At 41.0% G+C, this 23,189-nt stretch overlaps 1 protein-coding gene across 3 annotated transcripts in view; it reads left to right on the top strand.

The window, feature by feature from the left end:
- Positions 1-23,189, top strand: part of LOC108716694 (metabotropic glutamate receptor 1) — a 215,031-nt gene that overhangs the window by 44,978 nt on the left and 146,864 nt on the right. For all 3 annotated transcript variants that reach the window (XM_041562730.1, XM_041562729.1, XM_041562731.1), the window contains exon 3: positions 15,746-15,995. In XM_041562730.1, the coding sequence (XP_041418664.1) occupies positions 15,746-15,995 (250 nt within the window). The remainder of the gene's footprint in view (positions 1-15,745; positions 15,996-23,189) is intronic.

The raw sequence follows: 23,189 nt of genomic DNA, 5'->3' as shown, positions 1-23,189 counted from the left end.
GCTTAGAACAAAATGTTGCATGTGACATGACAAATTTCACATTTACAGTATGTAGTAAATGCTAATATGCTGTATTAAAATACAAGAGGCTTTTTTTTTAAAAGCATGAGAATTGCTGAGTATTAACCACTACACTTCTAATTGTTGAACTAAAGTCTTTCTCCTGAAGGGATTATTAGATTATTTGATTACAGTCCTGTGGAGTGTATTGTGTTTTTCCATTTTTCTAACTTTCTACACACCCATAATCTTAGAGCTCAGTTTGTCATTCTCTATTGAGACTGCCACATGCAGAGTTACAAATGAATTTCAGGCTGCCATAACCAAAGGCCACGTCTCCATTCTAATCCTACTTGACCTATCATCTGCATTTGATACAGTTGATACGGCTGACTGCTCCCCATGTACTTGGTATCTGCAATTCTGTTGCATCCTTCTTTTTTTCTTACCTTTCCATCCTATGTTTCTCTGTCTCTTATGCTAACAAAATTTATGCTAATATAGGGGTGCCTCAAGATTTTGTATTTTGTCTGACTTTAAGAGTAGGGATGTAGCGAACGGCGGAAAAAATGTTCGCGAACATATTCGCGAACTTGCGTCAAAAATGCGAACGGTTCGCGAACGTCGCAAACCCCATAGACTTTAATGGGAAGGCGAATTTTAAAAGCTAGAAAAGACATTTCTGGCCAGAAAAATGATTTTAAAGTTGTTTAAAGGGTGCAACGACCTGGACAGTGGCATGCCAGAGGGGGATCAAGGGCAAAAATGTATCTGAAAAATACATTGTTGACACAGCGCTGCGTTTTGTGCTGTAAAGGGCAGAAATCACACTACGTCACTCAGGTGATGTTTCTGGACACGGAATGTGAAAAAGCTCACACAGCTAGGTGGCACTTGGTTAAAGACTGGGCAAACAATGCCTGCAAGGGCAACGTATACAGTAGTGGGTACGGAATATATTATTGCTGCTGTAAAAACATCACTCAGGTGATGTTTACGGACACGGAATTATTATTGTTATTTAGACAGAATGTGAAAAAGCTCACACAGCTAGGTGGCACTTGCATACCTCCCAACTGTCCCTCTTTTGACCACTCAACCCCCTGTCCCTCTTTTGTACTGGAAAGTCCCTCTTTTCTCTGAACTGAACAGCCAGAAAAAAAAACAGTTTCTAACTTAATTAGCTTTTGGCAGAGAGCTCAGAACAGCTAACAGGTGCAAATAAGATACTTTGTAACAATTGTGACTCTGGTTGGTGCTGGTAGTGGTGAACTACTAGGAGGAGCAGCACACCAGTCCCTCTTTTCTCTGAACTGAACAGCCAGAAAAAAAAACAGTTTCTAACTTAATTAGCTTTTGGCAGAGAGCTCAGAACAGCTAACAGGTGCAAATAAGATACTTTGTAACAATTTTGACTCTGGTTGGTGCTGGTAGTGGTGAACTACTAGGAGGAGCAGCACACCAGTCCCACTCCCCAACACAGCTAGACTAATAGCACTGGGCTCTTACAGTAGCAAAGTAAAAAAAAACAAAAAAGAAAATAAAAGCAGTCCTTACAAGGACTATTGGGTTATTACAGCAGTCAGCAGATGAGATCAGAAGCAGTGCCCACAGCAGCTACATACAGAGCACTGCAGTAGAAGGTAGATTACTAGTCAGCAAAGCTAACTAACCTAAACTCACTGTCCCAAAAATCCCTGCAGAGTTCTGTCCCTACAATACAGAGCAGTATCAAGTAGATTACTAGCCAGCAAAGTTACTATCAACTGTCCCTCAAATCACTAACAGCTCTCTCCCTACACTAGCTCTTCCAAGCACACACAGGCAGAATGAAAAAACGCTGCAGGGCTTCAGTTTATATATGGAAGGGGAGTGGCCCAGGGGGTGTGGGGGTGGTCCAGGAGGGAGAGCTTCCTGATTGGCTGCCATGTATCTGCTGCTCTGGGGTGAGAGGGCAAAAATAAGCACCAGCTAAGGCGAACCCAAATTGGCGAACGTCGCGCGACATTCGCGAACATTCGGCGGACGCGAACGGTCGATGTTCGCGCGAATTAGTTCGCGGGCGAACAGTCCGCGACATCCCTATTTAGGAGATCTCATCCACTTATTTGGCTTTGCATATCATTTGCATGCAATGGATATCCAAGTTTATTTATCAACCCCTTTATTAACAGCTGAACTGAGACTCACATCTCTAAGTGCCTCCCAAGAATCTCTACCTGAGTGAAATAACTCCACCTCAAACTTAACCACTGAACTTTTCATATTTCCACATTAACTAGGTCCTACCCTTTACTATTTCCACTGATGGCATGCTCATTAACACGGTCAACTCAGCACATTGTCAGAAGCAGTCTTTGATGCCCTCCCCATCTCTGATTATAGCTCTGTAGCTTCTTCCTACCCAATATTGCCAAAATCCCTCCCTTTCCTCCACAAACAGCTAACATGCAAGCTCTAATGCTATGCTTCCAAGACTATCACTAAGTTGCTACTAACTGGCCTCCTTAACTCACACCTCTCCCCACTATATTAAATTCTGCTGATAGAATCCTCCTCCATTTATCTAAAAAAATCTAAAATGGATTCCCATAAAGCAAATAATAACATATAAGGTTTTTCTTATGACAAACTTCTACTGCACTTCAGTATATTTCTTCTCTTGTGTCTACTTCTGGCTAACTCCTCCTTTCCATTTCAGAGTTACTTGGTTACATCACCCACTTCTACTGCTGTCTCCCCCTGTAACCCATTGCTACATAAGGAATCCCAAACGCAGAGCAAACCCAAGGTCCCGGCCTCAGCTCACTCTTCCGCCTATAAGCACCACCTTTTGCTTTTGGAGGAGCCCTCCCCTACTCAGATGCTGCCAGGTCTCATAGTGAGAGGACCAAGGGGGAGTTCTGGGCAGACACAAACATAAGCAGAAGGAACATTGAACATGGAGTGTGGTTGTGGGACAAGCTGGGGCAATACCAATCGGGCAGAGCAGCATCACATCAGGAGACAAAGGAGTAGTAGAGGTCACAGGCTGGGTCAAACACAACAAAAGCGAAATACAAAATCGTAATCTAAGAGAGTAGTCAATAAATGGACAAAGGACAGGCAGCAAACTAGGAATGGCCAGGGACAGGCAAGATCAGGAACAGGCAAGACTAACAAGAAATAGCACCCATGAACTATGAAAATAAACCTATGCTCTGCAGTGAGTTACTGCCCAGGGTCCGTTAAAATTTTTAAATTTGGCACCAAACGCGATGACATCAGATGCTGTGCTCGCTTTAAACCCATAAGGGGTGCACGTAATTTCCGAAACAGCACAGAAGAAAGAGGATGCAACGTGCGTCCGCACTGTAAGTTCGGCAAGCATCCCTGTCTTACTACCATTAGACCACCAGGTACTCTCACGCCCATCAGCGTCGATTCTAATGAAGACGCCGCCTGAGGCGGCTCCTTAAATGCCGCCCCTCCCCTCGCAGAAACACTAGTGCGGAGAGCGCAACTGCGCTCTCTCGCACTAGTAAAGCCGAATTTCCGGTTTCAAAACCGGAAATTCGGCTCTTTAAAGTGACAGGAGCGGCTTTTTGCCGCCCCTGGAAACTTATCTGGCGCTGCCGCCTGAGGCTCGCCTCATTGGCGGAGCGCACCTGACACCCATCTCTCTTTCTGTTCCTTACATTTGGAATGCAATCCCTGAATTCCTCCAGAGAGAATTTTCCTGCAATCTCTTAAAAAAATAAACTCATAGATTACCTTATGGAGTAATTGCATAACATCAGTATGGCCACAGTAAATTGCAGCACTTATTATCCTCCTTTTGTTTTCTGTAACAGTATACACCATTTAGATGTAACTATATTCTAGATATACCTTTCATTATTGTACTGATCTCTGTCTATTAATGTGTTGTTCTACTGTACAGTGCTACGTGCACAAGCAGCACTTTATTAATAAAAATATTCATACATACATACAGTACATTCTACTCTCCACTGTTTTACTACCATTGCCTCATGTATACCTGATACATATAATTTTCTTGACTGATAGCAATATGTCTTCAGTTTAAATAACTGGTGAAGAATTCAAAATAATTCAGCAAGTCCAGTTTTGTTAGACTTATTACTACTACTGAATATCTGATTGATTAATAACACCAAAGTGGTCATAGTTTAAGGTATTTTAGTTCATATTTGGACTGGCAACTTCAGTAGAAGTTTCCCTTAATAAATTGTGCTTCATCAGATACCCTCAACCAAGCACAGCTCTGTTAAGACTGATGTGCATTGAAAAGTTGCTATTGGGAATGTAAACTGTGCCCTGCAAAGGGTCATTGTGCTGTCACCACAGTGAAATATAATACCCACCTCATTGCTCATATTTTCAACCCTCATTTCATGGAATGAGGAGATAATTCATTCACAGTCAACATTCCCTTATTGAGCTCTAAGCGACATGATATGCACCATTACATTTGAGGTTTAATAGAAAACGTCTCAATGATCGAGTAAAGCTGGCCATAGACGCAAAGATCCGATCGTACGAATCGTTGATTCGTACGATTTTCAGACCATGTGTGGAGAGTCCCGACATTTTTCGTCCGTCGGAGATCGGTCGTTTGGTCGATCGGACAGGTTAGAAAATTTCTGTCGGCTGCCGATAATATCTCTGCGTGTATTGCCGATCGTACGATTTTCAGAGGGAGACTGTCACTAGTGTTGTCAGACATAAGTATCGTACGATTGCTGTCAGGGGCAGAACATTGGGTGATCTGTTCTTATTTGATCGGAATGGTAAAGACTTTGATCTGAATGGTTAGTGGAGGGTCGGGAGATGGGAAAGTCCAATCGTACGTTGATTCGTACGATCGGATCTTTGCTTCTATGGCCAGCTTTAGATGTGGTGATGGTGAAGCTGTTTGGGTAAAATGTATGAAACCTAATTTTCAAAAGGGAAAGTGCAAAGTGAGAGGGTTATGTAATAAATGGCACTAGGTTTGCCTAGGAGCAGTAACCCATAGCAACCAATCAGCAGGTAGAATTTACTTTTGTTTAAAAGCAAACATATTATTGGTTGCTTAGGGTTACTGATACTGGGGAAATAACATCTAGTTTAATTCTTCTTAAATCCTCACTATAATAATTCATACCAACATTCCAGCTTCCAGTAGTGGAAGACAGAAAAAAATGACTATGGGGCAGATTTATCAAGGGTCGAATTTGGAAGTAAAAAATACTTCGAAATTCGACCATCGAATTAAAATACTTCGAATTCGAATATCGAATTCAAACTTTTTTTCATAGAATTTGGCCATCGAACGGTCAAAGTAAAATTGAACGATCGAACGATTTTTATTTCGACTTCAAAAACTTAGAAAAATGCATTAGATGGTCCCCATAGGCTAACATAGCACTTTATGTTAATTTGGTGAAGTAGTAAAGTCTACGTTTTTTTAAAGAGACAGTACTTCGATTATCGAATATTCAAACTATTTTACTTCGTATCGAATTCGAAGTAAATTCGAAGTTGTAGTATTCTATTCGAAGTATCTAAAAAATTACTTAGAATTTCGATTTTTTTTTTACTTCGAAAATTCCCTCGAATTCACTTCGACCCTTGATAAATCTGCGCATAGGTGTCCAGCTTGACGTAGAAAGACAAACCCTATCCCACTACAGTACTGCAATTGCATGTGTCCCTGGATTAGATAACCTTTACTAAAGAACTGAACTAAGCAGCTGAACATTATACAACAAAACAAGTAATTTTTGCATTTTCTGATTTGATGTAAAGGCATTATGACCTTTCTTAAAACTATATTTTCAGTATGCCTTCTTCAGGAATAGAAAAACTACAACTTCACTCGTCTCACTGTAATAGGTCTTTATTGCATCTGAATATAAATCCTTAAAGGGATACTGTCATGGGAAAAAAAAAATTCCAAAAATGAATCAGTTACTAGAGCTGCTCCAGCAGAATTCTGCACTGAAATCCATTTCTCAAAAGAGCAAACAGATTTTTTAATATTCAATTTTGAAATCTGACATGGGGCTAGACATATTGTCAATTTCCCAGCTGCCCCAAGTCATGTGACTTGTGCTCTGATAAACTTCAATAACTCTTTACTGCTGTACTGCAAGTTAGAGTGATATCACCCCCTCCCTTCCCCCCCCAGCAGCCGAACAAAAGAACAATGGGAAGGTAACCAGATAACAGCTCCCTAACACAAGATAACAGCTGCCTGGTAGATCTAAGAACAGCACTCAATAGTAAAACCCATGTCCCACTGAGACACATTCAGTTACATTGAGAACGAAAAACAGCAGCCTGCCAGAAAGCATTTCTCTCCTAAAGTGCAGGCACAAGTTACATGACTTGGGGAAGCTGGGAAATTGACTAAATGTCTAGCCCCATGTCAGATTTCAAAATTAAATATAAAAAAATCTGTTTGCTCTTTTGAGAAATGGATTTCAGTGCAGAATTCTGTTTGAACAGCACTATTAACTGATTCATTTTGAAAAAAATTTTTTCCCATGACAGTATCCCTTTAAAGGGACCTGGATTTTACTATAAAGTGCTATTCTTAGATTTACCAGGCAGCTGTTATTTTGTGTTAGGGAGCTGCGATCTGTTTACCTTCCCATTGTTCTGTTGTTAGGTTGCTGGGGGGATTGGGAGAGGGTGATATCACTCCAACTTGCAGTACAGCAGTAAAGAGTGACAGAAGTTTATCAGAGTACAAGTCACATGACTGGGGACAGCTGGCAAACTGACAATATGTCTAGCCCCATGTCAGAATTTAAAATTAAAAAATCTGTTTGCTCTTTTGAGAAATGGATTTCAGTGCAGAAGTCTGCTGGAGCAGCACTATTAACTGATGCATTTTGAAAAAACATTTTTTCCCATGACAGTATCCCTTTAACCCTAATACCCTAAATACCTTTCCTCTGGGAAGGTTTACTAGTAACAAGGCTTTCAGAGAATTATTAGAATGGCACCCGTATTTTAAAATATTCCAAGCATCTCTTCTCAATTTTATACAATTGCAACCATAATAATATTATATTGTGGTAGAATTACCAAAAAAGTGTGTAAAAAGGAAAGTTTTGCCTTTAATTTATACCCCGAGGAGATGAATGCTGCAAGGGAGATGTGACTAAACAGAGAATGGTTTCTCTGCTTAAAGAATTTTGCTTTCTCGCCCTGTAAGCTATAGTATTCTGGAAAGAACAGACTGTCCTGTGGAAAGGTATTTAATTATAGTGAGACTGTTAGGAAGGTCTCTCTGAGAAGGGCACAGAACAGGAAGGTTACTTGCAACTGCAAGGAGCAGAGGGAGATGTGACCAGGTGGTTGAGAGTCTAAAGTGATTGAGGTGCTGCCAGAAGGTGATACAGGTCAGAAGCTGGTGAGCGGATATCCCAGGAGGAGAGAGTTAGCAGGGTTTAGTGAGAAGCCCAGAATATTCCAGAATGTGGAAGCCACTCTGTATGGTGAGAACCCCAGAGTGGGGAAATGTTTGAATGTGTGCTGTTGAAATGCTAATGAACTGTGTTCCTGTCACCTTATCTTATCTTGGGAAGAGTTTGCCTAAATAAACCTGTGTTTTTAGACTACAAAAATGAAATGGTGCACAAGGTCCATATGGGCACTACTGAAGTAAATACAATTTCAATAATTGAAAACAGGAGTAGTATAGACAAGAGGGCATACTCACAGTTCACCCCAGTCCAAGGGTGCATGTACATAAGAACCAAACCATAGATATGAGTAGAACAGCGAGTAAAAAAATACAAAACGTTTATTAGGACATGTTAGGAAGTTAACTTAAAGGTTTAATTTGGCGAAGTATTGAAGTCGAAGTTTTTTTAAAGAGACAGTACTTTGATTATCGAATATTCAAACTATTTTACTTCTAATCGAATTCGAAGTAAATTCAAAGTCGTAGTATCCTATTCGATGGTCGAAGTATCCAAAAAAATTACTTTGAATTTCAAATTTTTTTACTTTGAAAATTCCCTCGAATTCACTTCGACCCTTGATAAATCTGCACCTTAGTCCCTACTTCTGGGCAATTGGTACCCGGGATCATAATCCCACTTACAATCCTCGGAGGAGCATCAAGCAGCTATCTGTGACTTCTAGAGTGACCTCTTAAAGGGGTTCACCTTCAATGTACAAATATTATGAAACCACTTACAATGCTCTCAATGTGTTAGAAAAACCAATTTCCATAACAAAAAGTAAAAATGCCATTGTAAAAGCTAATTTTTATACCTATTAACTCAGTCCTTCTCCTGTCTCTCTGACAAGTTTTCTGAAGTGATGGGAGGGGCCTATTTTGAACCTGACACGACAAGAACTTCCTGTATGATGACATCATCATGCCCTGGCTTTGACCTTACTTGTTTCCTATTGGATGTTGATACTGCCCTCCTCCTACTAATTCATTGGTTGCTTGTGATCTGTAACCAGTCACATAATTTGAATGGTCATTGGTTGATTACTCAATTGTAATGGCAGAGCCATGCAGACAAATACTGCAGAAAAGGAAGGAGAAACCTTGTTCTCCCAATTCTTACACTCTAGTTCTGCCTAGGCTATAACTGAATGGACTGCTGAAGGGGTGCAACCTTTACTGTGAATAAATACTGTTTTTTCTATATTTTTATCTTTTAATACCTTTGGCATTAAGCATGTCAGTTATGTACAAAATTGCAACAAAACCAGCACTGACTTGCTTAGAAACTTATGTAACTTACACATCTAGCAGTGACAGTAGGGTTACCACCTCACCCTTTAAACCCAAACACATATGAAATCCACAGCCTGCATGGCTAATTAGCAATTCATTTAGATGCATGCTGCAGACTGATTAATGTGCAGCCATGTATCAAGCATCTAAATAAATTGCTAATTAGCCATGCAGGCTGTGGATTTCATATGAGTTTGGTTTTAAAGGGGTGAGGTGGCGACCCTAAGTGACAGGCAGAGCAGTGCGATAAGGGCAGGTAGGTTTTTTGAACATTTTGTGCTCTCTCCTGGAGGGCTGTAATTTACCTAGGAAAACAATACCTTTTTTTCAGGAGAACCTGAGTGTTTCAGTTAGGGATGCACCGAATGCACTATTTTGGATTCGGCCGAACCCCCAAATCCTTCGCAAAAGATTCGGCCGAATACCGAACCCTAATTTGCCGTGATTTCCCTCCTCACCCTTGATTTGCATATGCAAATTAGGATTCGGAATTGGTTCAGCCAGGCAGAATGATTCAGCCGAATCCTGCTGAAAAAGGCCGAATCCTGGCCAAATCCCGAAACCGAATCTTGGATTCTGTGCATCCCTAGTTTAAGTGTTCCACTTCTGGAACAAGATTTAGAGCTCTAAATACCAAAAACAAAAATGAAAAAGTTATATTTTTCATGATATAGGGATTTATACCAGAAATTTTTTTTACTTTTGCACAAAAATTCAACTCATTTGGAAAGCCTCAAGCGCATACAAATAGTCCCGGAAGTCACGTCAGCTGCTGAATAATGATTTTTTATGGGGTAAATACACAAAACAATACATTGACCCCCCCCCCAAAAAAAATGATATATGTCTGGACAGGGGCGATTCTTGCTATAATTCCGCCTGAGGCGGCCTTCTTTCGCCGCCCCCTTCCCTCCTCCCGGCACTAACCTTTATAGCGCCGGAGAGGGCAGGGGCGGTCCGCGACGATTCGTGCAGAGAGCGCAATAGCGCTCTCTGTGCTAGAAGAGCCGAATTTCCGGTTTGAAAACCGGAAATTCGGCTCTTAGTTACCAGGAGCGGCATTTTTGCCGCCCCTGGCAACCAGGGGGGCGCTGCCGCCTGAGGCGAGTGTCTCAACTCGCCTCATTGGTGGAGCGCCCCTGTGTCTGGAAAGTACAAGTGATATCTCCCATAGACTCCATTATAATCAAATAATACAGATTTTTTTTAAATTATTTCCTTTTTCTCTGTAATAATAAAACAGTAGCTTGTACTTTATACCAACTTAGATATAATTAATCCTTATTGGAAGCAAAACCAGCCTATTGGATTCATTTAATGTTTATATGATTTTCTAGTAGACTTAAGGTATGAAGTTCCAAATTATGAAAAGATCCATTGTCCTAAAAGTCCAGGTCCCGAGCACTTTGATCCCCCCCATCTGCACAGTTGAAGTCTCTGCAGCACACAGCCCACACCCCCCCTCCCTCTCACAAACTTATAACAGTTTCTCTTCTGTACCTGAATGCTAGTGCAGTACTATGTGTGATGCCATACAAGGAAGAGGAAGTGAACACTGTAGTGTTTTTGGGGGTCAGTGACCCCCTCCCAGCACAGGGTCCGTGTGGAACTGAAGAATTTGTACAGGGCAACTTCTGAGGTGAATATCTCTTGAACTGTACTTTTTCTGTTAACTATTTCTATGGAAAAGTTTGTTCTATTAATGTGAACTGTTAGATTTGTCAATTTGTTACAAACCTTTTAAGGTGAGTAGCCTATCCTTACCAGACCTGACCTGTCTAGGTTCCACTGGAGCTTTGCCTGCCTGCTCAGGCCAGAGCTAGCACAAAACAGACCCAGAGCGCATGGCTGCCCAGCACTGTTGAGAACACCAAGAGGCATAACTTTAAGCAGGATAAGGAAACATGCCCCCTCCAAACTGTACTTTAGGACACAGTTAGGCGTCTATAACACTAGGGGACTGCCTGCTAAATAATACTGGGAGACTAATTTACCAGTCCCCTACAAAAGAATGGGGCAAAATTTGGTTTTATTTTTACAGCAATTAAAGGATAAGTAACACCCTCTATTCTATTTGCTTCCTCCCATCGAAGACATAAAAACCAGGGTGTGGCCCCTTTTTATACTTCTAAAACTCAGCATCTCCTTCTGGTGGAAGGGGAGAGTATTGCGTCCTTTCTTCAAATATCATCTTCTACCATCTAGTGTTCATTTTATCACATTACACTGTAAGATTTTTTAAAATGACTGCTCTCCATCCCGTCGGGCAGAAGGGAACGAATTATAATACCGGAGATATGTGGAACCGTTTTTTTTTTAAAATTTCCTTTGTTTTTGCGCTGTAATTTTAAGATTGACAGATGTTCTTTCCAGTTCTGTGAAGACCGCCAAATGAGACGGCATCCTATTGGCTGGGCAGGCCCTATAATTAACAAATAGGCTAGCTGCACACTGCATATGCGCCAGACATTCAGCATGAGGAGGGCGAGTGTTGCTGGTGGAGCATGAGGGCTGGGCCCGGCACTGGCTGCTGTGCTGATTGTAAGTTGAATGATTTAAATCAAATGTTAATTTACCTGGCTCGCTGCTGTCCTATTACTTCTATGGTTCCACCAAGCTTTTCTTAACCTACCCTTGGGATGGTATTTTGTTGCGAATGTGCAACATTTTCACATGTTTAAATAACCGATCTCCTGTTGCTGGTTCAGTTGCTCATTTTTTGTATAATGACAATGTTTGAGAAGTTGACTCTTGACTTGAGAAAAATGCGCATTGTGCAGTTGCACAGTTTAAAAAGTGGCGGTTGATGGAGGCAAATAAATGAATATAGCAAGGCAGAGCAGGTGGCAAGGAAAGTCTGCTGGCAGAAGAAGTAAAGAATATGTGTGTGAAACACAGGGCGGATGGCTTTACTCACTGAAACAGTTAAACACCTCTTAAGGTCTCTTGGAATTTGGCAAGGGGAGAGGCCAGAGGGACAAAACACTTAACGGGCAAAAGGCAAATGGGTCTGAATTTAGGGAAATAAAAAACAGCAGAGGGTGGAATAAAGTTAAAGAAGGCAGAATGCAGATACGGTCAGGGATGAGCTGAGAACATTAAAGCATATACAAATGAATGATAGGGCAAAAGAACATCAGGGAAAAGTAGATAATGTACAGATGAAGAATGAGAACACATTTTGCTCTATTAAATCAGGAAACTTTGAAGCAAGTAGTAGGATGTGGGTGAGAACATTAAAGAAAGAGAAAATATGTGAGGATGAAATAGAAAAGATTAAAAAATGTGTAATAAAGGGGAAAGCAAGAGTATATGGGAGGAGGGAGGTACAAAATACATGCATATTATTGTAACCTTCCTGTTCCTCTGCTCTGCCCCTCTTACTTATTTCATTGCCCCCAAGCCTTTGCTAAGATTTTGCACTCCTATATTTTAATTGAGCCTATGTGTGCACTGTGCACCCATTAGAGGCAGGCCCCTAGTTTACCTAGCAATTTGTGTGATTCCAATTTTGTAACTTTACAAGCTTCTAAATACATATACAGTGTCGGACTGGCCCGGCGGGAAACCGGGAAAAAACCCGGTGGGCCCCGACCCTCGTGGGCCCCCGCCGGGCCAGAACCCGTCTCTAAATATTTCCAATCACGGAAAAAAATTTTTTTCCGGCGATGCGCAGCGCCGCCTGCGCATGCGCGGCGAACGGCGCTGTTGCGCATGCGCGGCGAACGGCGCTGTTGCGCATGCGCGGCAAACGGCGCTGTTGCGCATGCGCCGAGTGGCGGTGTTGCTGGGCAGACGCAATTTTGTAGGGCTGCGAGGGGCCGGAGGGGGGCCCCTGGACAGCAGTCCCGGTGGGCCCCGGGCCCCCCAGTCCGACCCTGTACATATACATACATTTCATTTGAAGCAACGTAGGTGCTTCTTCACAGTGAGGGCATTGAGGTTGTGGACTTAGCCTTCCCCTAAACCATGATACGGAACAAGCTTTGTTTTCAGATCTTTTCAGAGTTGCTTTGAGGATCCCATGCTGTCACTTTTCAGAAGACAGTCAAACAGAAGCACAACTTGCAATTGGCCACCTTAAATACCTTTTCTAATGATTGGACACACCTGCGTATTAAGTTCAAGGCTTAACAAGCTAATCCAGCCAATTTGGTGTTACCAGTAATCAGTATTGAGCAGTTATATGCTTTCAAATTAGCAAAATGACAAGGGTACCCAAATTTTAGCCAGTTTTTCACATTTGATTTAATTTCATACAACTGCATACTGCTTCACTAATAATCTTTGTTCAGAAAACACCCCAGTACTCAGATGTTCCTGGGAAATGAAAGACATACTACTGTCTTTTTTGTTGAAAGTGGAGTAAATTATTATGCAAGCTGAGAGGACTGTAGACCTGCTTCAGGAATTTGAATTTTTGAATTGCAGTATGATCATCCATCATATTTCATCGATGTGAATAAAATATGAAATGTAGTTGTGTACAGAAGCTCTGTAGCAGCGACACTTCCTATGATTTAGGTAAAGCAAATACTTGTTTTATTTATCCTCTGCAGTTTATTGCATCTCTCTGGATCTGAAAAGCAATATAAATATGGCTATACAGAAACCATACAGTCAGTGGCATAACTATAGAAGAAGCAGATCCTGCAGTTGCATGGGGGCCCGGAGGAACAGGCAGGGGTGCTTCGCCAATGAGGCGAGTTGAGGCTGTCGCCTCAGGCGGCAGTGCCCCACTAGGTACCAGGGGCAGCAAAAATGCTGTTCCTGGTACTTTAAGAGCAAATTTCCGGGGGAGGGGGGGCAGCAGCAACTGCTGCTGCCTCAGGCAGTGGAGGGGCCAGGATCGCCCATGGGAACAGGGAACCCAGACTGTGGGGTCTGCTTCCTCTATAGTTAATAAAAAAAACCCTCCTCCCCAGCTGCTCTCTTACCTGCGAGGAAAGGGGACGCAAGTCAAGTGGGAGTGGATGGAATCAGGTGGGTGGGGCTGAGTTGGGGCATGGATGGGTGGGAAGTGGGTAGGAGGATGGGGATCGGAGTTCTCCAGGCCCCTCTGAAGATTTTTTTTTTGCAGGGGGGCCTGGTGCCCTCTAGTTATGCCACTGCCTACATTTATTTTACTGCACACCTATTGCCTGTCATGTGGTGTTATATGTCTTCTTTTGCTGTAAGGAGTAAAAATAAAATGTGACATTTACAATGCAGATTAGACTTCTTTGCAAATTTGAGCCTGTTGTAGAGTAGACAATAGCTGCAAGACAGAAGGCCATCCATTCTTTAGCATTACTTTGCTGACAAAAGATAGAACAACAACAAAAAGACACACTACAAATAAGGAAAAGCTTTTTTGGGAACACTTGAACCTGGGGTATTCAAAAGACTTTAAAATAATATGGACAGTCTCTGATTTTCCCTATATATCAGGAACCTGGCAGACAGCCAAAAGTGTGGTCTCTTTCAGATAGCTTCAATTGGTATAGTGATTCACAGGAATTCTTCCATAATATTTTAATGTTGTGTTCAATTACTGAGGAACTTGCACCTAGGTTTTCAGACTGGTCAAGTCTCACCTGTTTCTTCCAGCTTCTAATACTATAATAAAAATGTTTTTCCATCCATACACTTCCAACTCAGCATTTACAGTATGCCAACAAAAAGATGGTTTAGGCAGCTTAAGTCCCTAATCAGGAACTTTATCTGGATAGGTAAATATCAGTGAATACAAATGCAAGTGTTAACGATGTGATAATACAAAGGGTGATTTATCCTATATCTCGAAACAAGGACTAACAGATTAATTGGATTAAATGACCGATCTTCATGGTGTGACAAATGTTTGTAAAAATCCACACATGGTCCAAAAATCGTACAAACCTTTGTTTTCTACGCCTTTATCTTTTTGTCTATGGCCAGCTTTACCCAGGATACCCAGATATGTGACTAAAATACAATATAGAGCAAGGAACATACATTACTTCCATATATTCTAGAAATACCCGAAACCCAACACTATTGGTCTGTAATCATAACTAATCAGTTAATGGGGCTGCCCCATGTACACTCCTTAGGTCTAACTCTTCGATCAAGCCCGAAAGGCATAGAGCAGAGGAGTGTACCCAGGTCTGGATTTGTGGAAAGGCCACCTAGGCCCGGGCCTAGGGCGGCAGGATTTTAGGGGGGCGGCATCCTGCCCAACCACACCCACATTGGTTCAAAAACACTGGGGATGCGTTGGAGATACAATGATTTTTTAAATTTCCCCATTGATGATGAAAATTTGCACGAATAAAGGGGAGAGGACAGGGGCGACGAACGGCAGTGGGCCTAGGGGCGCTCTCTATGTAAATCCGGCCCTGAGTGTACCATTAAAACTACAGTATACTGCTTGAGGAAGTCTAAGTTCTACAATATCTGGTGGAAATAGGAAATAAGAGTATAATGAACAGGGGCTACCTTAGAGATTTGCATCACTTAGATAGGCCCTGCTCTGAAATCCTAACTCCTCCATCAATTCCTTCACCCATCTCACCCTTTTGTTTCCTTTGCTCTCCATCCATTCAAACTATTGCAACAATTGAGTTTGATTCCTAAATAATATATTATTAAAAACAATAAAAAATCATTTAGACAGTGTCAGCCAATAGAGGATTCCATATGACCCTAACATGATACATGCCTCTTGTCAAGCAACATGTCTTCTCCTCTTTCAAACTGTTGCAACAACTGATTTATGGCTTGTTTCCTAATGTAAAACCTTTATGGAAAGAACCCTTATCCAGAAAATCACAGGTCTTGAGCATTCTGCATAACAGGTTGCATCTGGGGCACTGTGTCAAGGAGACAGCACCCCACTAGTTACTAGGAGCTGCAAAAATGGGAATTAATATGGCATTAAATGGGAAAACGGGAATTAAAACATCTCTTTCAACTGTAAAAGGAAAATATGAAAAAATAAAAATAATTAGTGCCTTCCCTTGTTTTCAGGAAACTACGGAGAAAGTGGTATGGAGGCATTTAAGGAGATGGCTGCTCAAGAAGGCCTCTGCATAGCCCACACAGACAAGATCTACAGCAATGCTGGGGAGAAGAACTTTGATCGCCTTCTGAAAAAGCTGCGTGAGAGACTGCCCAAAGCCAGAGTGGTTATTTGCTTTTGTGAGGGGATGACAGTGAGGGGGATTCTAATGGCCATGAGGCGCTTAGGAGTGGCTGCAGAATTTTTGCTCATTGGAAGGTAAGATTCTCCCATTTTCCTTTAGATTGGAAAATACTGAGAAATATGTATGGTCCATGTATTGATAAAGATGCCATAGTGCTCCCAAACACTGTTTTATTTCTATAAGTTAATTGTATTGTATTTAGGCATGGAATCCATTATCTGGAAACCCTTTTTCCAGAAAGCTCTTACTGGATGGCAAACTCCCGTAGACTCCATTTAAATCAAATAAATGAACATTTAGGGGTAGATTTATCAAGGGTGGAATTGAAAATTTAAATTTTCAAATTCGAATTTGAATTCAGATTTTGAATTAGAATTTTTGAGTTTATTTAAGTGTAATTCGACTAGGGAATAGTCCAAAATTGATTCAAGTTTTTAAAGAAATCAAATTTAAATTTTGAAATTTAACATGTACTGTTCCTTTAAGAATTCTATTTTGACTATTCGCCATCTAAAACCTGCCGAATTGGTGTTTGCCTATGGGGGACGCCCTACAATTCATTTGGAGTAGTTTGGTGGACTTCTGAAAATCACTTTTTTTTCTGGAGAAAGACCTCGGAACGAATTTAATTGGTCGTGTTTAACTCGAAATTGGAGTTTATTATGGGAGTTTCTATAAACTCCCATAAACTTGAAATTCGATCCTTGATAAATGTGCCCCTTAAAACACATTTCCTTTTTCTCTATAATAGTAAAACAGCACTTAATCCCAGCTAACATACTTGAATCCTTACTGGAAGCTAAGCAGTCCCATTGGGTTTATTTCATGTTTCAATTAATGTTTAACAGTCTTAAAGGGGTGGTTCACCTTTAAGTTAACTTTTAGTTTGTTATAGAATGGTCAATTCTAAGCAAGTTTTCAATTGGTCGTCATTATTTATTTTGTATAATTTTTGAATTATTTGCCTTCTTCTTCTGACTCTTTCCAGCTTTCAAATCAGGGTCACTGACCCCATCTAAAAACAGATGCTCTGCAAGATTAAACATTTATTGTTATTGATACTTTTTATTACTCATGTTTCTATTCCGACCCTCTCCTATTCATATTCCTGTCTCTTATTCAATTCAATGCATGGCTGCTAGGATAATTTGGACCTTAGCAACCAGACTGTTGAAATGGCAAATTGGAGAGCTACTGATACTGAATAAAAAGCTAAAAAATTCAACAACCACAAATAAAAAACGAAAACCAATTGTAAATAGTTTTAGAATATTTCCCTAGAATCTAGAATTTTTGAGGTTATTATATATATATATATATATATATATATATATATATATATATATATATATATATATGTATATATATATATATATATATATATATATATATATATATATATATATATATATACATATATACACACATGTACAATAAGCTGTCTCATATTTAGTGATTATGCCTCATAAATCAAAAGTACAGGTACATTATTAAACATTCCATTATATTATTGGTTAATAATCAGCAACTCATTAGCACAATGAATGTATTAACACATGTATTAAATGGTTTAGCAACAAAAAAAAAAAAATGTCCAAATCATGACACATTTTACTAGGGATGTAGCGAACGTCGGAAAAAAAGTTCGCGAACATATTCGCGAACTTGCGCAAAAATGCGAGCGGTTCGCGAACGGTTCGCGAACCCCATAGACTTCAATGGGAAGGCGAACTTTAACATCTAGAAAAGACATTTCTGGCCAGAAAAATGATTTTAAAGTTGTTTAAAGGGTGCAACGACCTGGACAGTGGCATGCCAGAGGGGGATCAAGGGCAAAAATGTATCTGAAAAATCTGCCTGTGTGTGCTTGGAAGAGATAGTGTAGGGGGAGAGCTGTTAGTGATTTCAGGGACAGATGATAGTAAGTTTGCTGGCTAGTAATCTGCTTGATACTGCTCTGTATTGGAGGGACAGAAGTCTGCAGGGATTTGAGGGACATTTTAGCTTAGGTAGCTTTGCTGGCTAGTAATCTACTGTTCTCTTTAAACAACTGCCATACGTTGACCTTGTAGGCATTGTTTGGTGTTTTTTCTGGAGACGGTAATATTATGGATATTTAGACAGAATGTGAACAAGGTCACACAGCTAGATGGCAGTTGGTTGAATAACACACTGGGCAAAAAATGCCTACAGGGCAAATAATGCCTAAAAGGTCAACTTATACACTACTACAGCGTTAGTAAAATAAAAAAAAGTAAAATAAAAAAAAAATGAATATTAAAAAAAAAAATTAAAGTTGGTGCTGCTGAACTACTAGGAGCAGCAGATTAGCACACCAGTCCCACTCCCCAACACTGCTAGACTAATAGCACTGGGCTCTTATAGTAGTAGTAGTAGTAGTAGTAAAACAACAAAAAAAAAAATAAAAGCAGTCCTTACAAGGACTACTGTTATTGCAGCAGTCAGCAGATGAGATCAGAAGCAGGACAGCTGCCCACTGCAGCTACATACAGCACTGCAGTAGAAGGTAGATTACTAGCCAGCAAAGCTACCTAAGCTTAAATGTCCCTCAAACCCCTGCAGACTTCTGTCCCTCCAATAACAGAGCAGTATCAAAACGATTACTAGCCAGCAAACTTTCAACTGTCCCTGAAATCACTAACAGGCAGCAGCTCTCTCCCTACACTATCTCTTCAGCACACACAGGCAGAGTGAAAAAACGCTGCAGGGCTTCGGTTTTTATAGGGAAGGGGAGTGGTCCAGGGGAGAGCTTCCTGATTGGCTGCCATGTACCTGCTGGTCTGGGGTGAGAGGGCAAAAAAAAGCGCCAACAATGGCGAACCCAAAATGGCGAACGTCGCGCGACGTTCGCGAACTTCCGGCGAGCGCGAACACCCGATGTTCGCGCGAACAAGTTCGCCGGCGAACAGTTCGCGACATCTCTACATTTTACAATGCAGTAGGAAATTGAAGAAATGGAATGTTTCCAATATACATTTTAATGGTTTTCTTTATTTATAATCATAGCTTTTAATATAACATCTACTTTAATGTGGTGTAATTATGCAATCAAAGGCTTATATGTTTTTCTTATATAAATATGTTAGATGTAACATTGACTACATTTAGCATTAGCATTTATCTACCAAAAGTGAAAATTTTGTATTATATATTATTATATAATGATAACATGTTGTATATTTGTATGGGAGAACCCTGAGAATCCCTTGCAAAAGGCACTTTACAGCTTTGTGCTCCAGTGAAAAGTGTTTCTTATAAAAAGTGGTTTCTTATTGGGGCTGCAGCAGATATGTTACAATGATGGTTGCCTAGCTATGGAACCCTCTATAGGAACTAAGTTTGTAAACTTTGGAAATAAGTTATGCTCCTTATGGCGACAAACACATTTTGATGCGGCACTTGCAGTGTAAACAAAATGCGGATAATCTTAAAAAATGCACTGTAGCTTTTGCTTAATATATGACAGTCTTTACATTGCACACGGAACATGGATATTGCACACGGAACTCGGATATATACTCCACCTGCCTCAGGAATTGAGAGGTGTATGTGGCAACGTGTGAAACCACTACTAAACAACAAGTGAAAAATATAACATTATTGGCCCAGTGATAATGACACTTTTAATGGTTACTGTTTGATCAGCTAGACTCCAGACCAGCAGTTGTCAAGCTTTTTCAGTTCGTATTCCACTTGAAGGTCCAACCTTTGACTATTTCCCACGGCCCTTAAGCAACAACCATTAGTCAGGGCCGCCATTAGCTTATGAAATTAGTACAGGTATAGGAACATATTTGTGTACCAGTCATTAAGTCATAGGTTTAAGAATATGTAGAACAGCAAATTACTCTAATGTCAAGCTAGGGATTCAGGTGTATTTAATAACTGATGTTCAGGCTGAACTAGCCACACACAGGTGTTTCCCCCTACATTATCCTGCAGTGGATATCTCCTGTGCTCCATGTAGAGTTAGAGGATTATTATACTTTTAGGACATCAAGCCATAAACAAAATTTAGTGTTTATTAACTGGGGCCTGTACTCACACAGGTACAAGCTAACACAGGTGAATACAACATGATGCAGGGGAGCTCAGGTAAAAATGCCCATGAGTAAGAGCAGGGCCGGATTTCCTGCCCGATTGCCCCTAGGCCATCCCAATGCCATGCGGTCATAGAGCCCCTGGGCCAGCACTCCCCCCTCCTGTGTAAGAACTCACCCTGGTGGTCTAGTGGCCAGCGGGGACGCCCGTCGTGTGCATCACTTTCCTTCTGCACCAGTTTCTCCTATGGTGCGCTGCACGCACTTCCAGGTTTTATGCGACAGCATGATGATGTTACAGCGCTTTGGCGCGAAATTTTAAGGTATTTAAAGGGTTTTGTATTACACACATTGCCCATTGTTAGGTTCTATTCATTAGTTTCCTGGGTGTGTATTCTTCGTGGATCCTACTTGCTTTATTGTTATTGACCCTTGCCTGCTTACTGACTATTCTGAACTCTCCAACTGACCCCTGCCTGCCTGCTGACTATTCTACACTCTACAATCCTGATCCTAGCCTATCTGACCATTCCTTGAACTCTGCCTGCATCGACATGGCCTTTCTGATTATTCTCAACTCTGCTTGTGCTGGTCCGGCCTGCCTGTCCACGATATATTGTCTGGCCTGTCTTCCGAGCTGTGTTGTCTTCCATCCAGTATCCTTAGTAAAACGGCCATGTCCCTTTTGTTCATCCAGAACCTTTTACTTTGCTCCTCTCATTAAGACCTGGTGGCATCCAATTAGCGGAGGACTCCTCCCAAAGTGAAAGGCAGCTGTTTTAGGCAGAAGCAAGAGCCGAGACCAGGGAGCCTAGCACTGGTTCTGGATTAACGGTGCCGAACGTGACAGCACACATTACCTGTTACCGAATCCATCCATGAATATATCTGTATAATTCATAAATGAATTAGCAATCTGTACCCTCAATTATTTTTACTTTGGGATATATCCAACATATGTGCAAAAAAAGTCCCCTCATCAGTGATGTCTGAAACAATCTGTATTGCAATCTGGAAAATATGTGCTGGTACCAAATGTCAGATGGATATTTTGAATAACTCAATTTTACAAGATTAGGTTGCAGAAATATTAAATATATATATGTATTTCTTGATAAACAGTTTCTATTAGTTCTGGCTACTGGAAATATCCCATTGAATACAGAATTGCATTGCTAATTTTGCCTTATAACTATTGTAATTTACTATACAGGGGTGCTGCTGCCATGAGGCGAGAAACTCCCCCCTTGTGTCTTGCATAAGTTAGCAGGGGTGGCAAAAATAGGAAATGTTTTTCCTCTAGTGCAGAGAATGTGATTGCGATCTCTGCAATAGTGATGCACCCCCCTGGACTCCCTCCAGCGCAGGAATGGTAATGTTGTGGGGCGAGGGGGTGGCATCTGCCTCCGGGCGACACATGGTAAGGAATCACCCCTGACTTTACAGGAATTATTTCACATTAGAAGTAGAACCAGTGTTTTAGATCATCTCAGTTTCCCATGTGGCACAGATAGTTTGTTGTAGTCTGCTCACCTGGGAAGGAAGCTGTCAAAGCAAAGATTCCACGTCCACGTCAGATTTTACCCTAGTGGAAAATTCCCTCTTCTCAGTGGCCCATGTGCAGAATTTGATTTCCCATTCTTTGGATGTGTGCCCTTATAATGAAAACTTCAGTCCATCTTCTGTCTTCTATCCTCTATCCTTATTATTATTTAAGTAGTGCCATTGTCTTCTCCTGCCCTTTACAGAGTAAAGCAATACTAACAAAAACATAACAGTACAACACATTACTAAACAGATACACATTGTTGCATTTGCATAAGGTTGCCCTGTTTGCAAGAGCTTACAACCAGTTCATTACTAAGCACCATTTTTATGGATGTTTCGTGGTATTTATTAAATATCTAATAAATCAACAAGATAAAGCATCAGGCACTTGTGAGTATCCTGATGTATTGCTGATAGTCTTGGGCATGTTCATCTGGACTCCACATTACACTGTGAGCATTGTACCTCCTGTCAATATCTCCTTGAACCCATATATTTACAAACACCGGGTGGAATAAAACCTTGGAACCAACCCACAGATGTCTGATGTGCTGCAAACTCCAATAAAGCTACTACATTGCAGTCACGAGATATTGCAAATGCCTTCCTTGGATAGCTAATCGGCTCCCTAGTTCATCTGTCACTTGCACACAGAGGATGATATAGGAGACATTTCAGAAGGCAGATAACATACACTGACCCCTGTCTTTTGGCACTGAGTAAACAGGTTACCTGCTAAGGGAAGTGATGCATAAAACATTAAGCACAAATAGCTGGCAGCATGAGAGCTTGTTTATCATACTTGGATTGTGATTGTGATACACTTATTTAAACCTTATTAAACACTGGAAATCTGCCAATATGCACAACCCTTATGTGTATTCTGTAAATTATACAACACAAGAAAAGAAATGATTACTAGAAATGTATAATTTTGCACAATTTGCTCCCCAAAACATAAACACATTACAATGCATTCATTAGCCTTGATGACGTGTGCAAAGTGCAATTTCTAATGCAATCACCATTGTTTTCCACCACAATGCCACATTTCCCCCAAAATTCACAACAGGATGATTTGCTTGGCACAACTGTGCTGCATTTACTACAGTTCGGCCATAGTAGATGCAACTGCATCATTTCCAGTCAGGGTCACAGGGGGCACAACTGTACCGGGCCCGGTGCTGTAAAGAGGGCCCGACCACAATGCACCTCCTGAATTTGGAGGGCCTCCCTTGAGTCTTCGAAACCCGCTGAAGTTTCCAAAAGCTGACGAACTCCACTAAAAGACCTGAAAGCCGATGAACTCTGCAAAAAGAGTTGAAAGCGATTGGGGCCGAAAACCACCGATTGGACACGAAAGCCACCAAATGAATCCGAAGAAGAGGAGAATAAAGAAGACGTGTAAAGTAGGGATGCACTGAACCCCCGAATCCTTCGCGAAAGATTCTGCCGAATACCGAACCTAATCCGAATCCTAATTTGCACATGCAAATTAAAAGTCACATGTTTTCCCTGCAACCCATAATTTGCATATGCAATTTAAGATTCAGATTCGGTTCGGCCGAGCAGAATTTGAATCCTGCTGAAAAAGGCCAAATCCTGACCTAATCCCGAACCGAATCCTGGATTCGGTGCATCCCTAGTTTAAAGGTAACT

This window comes from Xenopus laevis, chromosome 5L (genome assembly GCF_017654675.1).
Source record: "Xenopus laevis strain J_2021 chromosome 5L, Xenopus_laevis_v10.1, whole genome shotgun sequence".
In the NCBI taxonomy this organism is placed as follows: domain Eukaryota; kingdom Metazoa; phylum Chordata; class Amphibia; order Anura; family Pipidae; genus Xenopus; species Xenopus laevis.
This window is presented reverse-complemented; position numbering and strand designations above follow the sequence as displayed.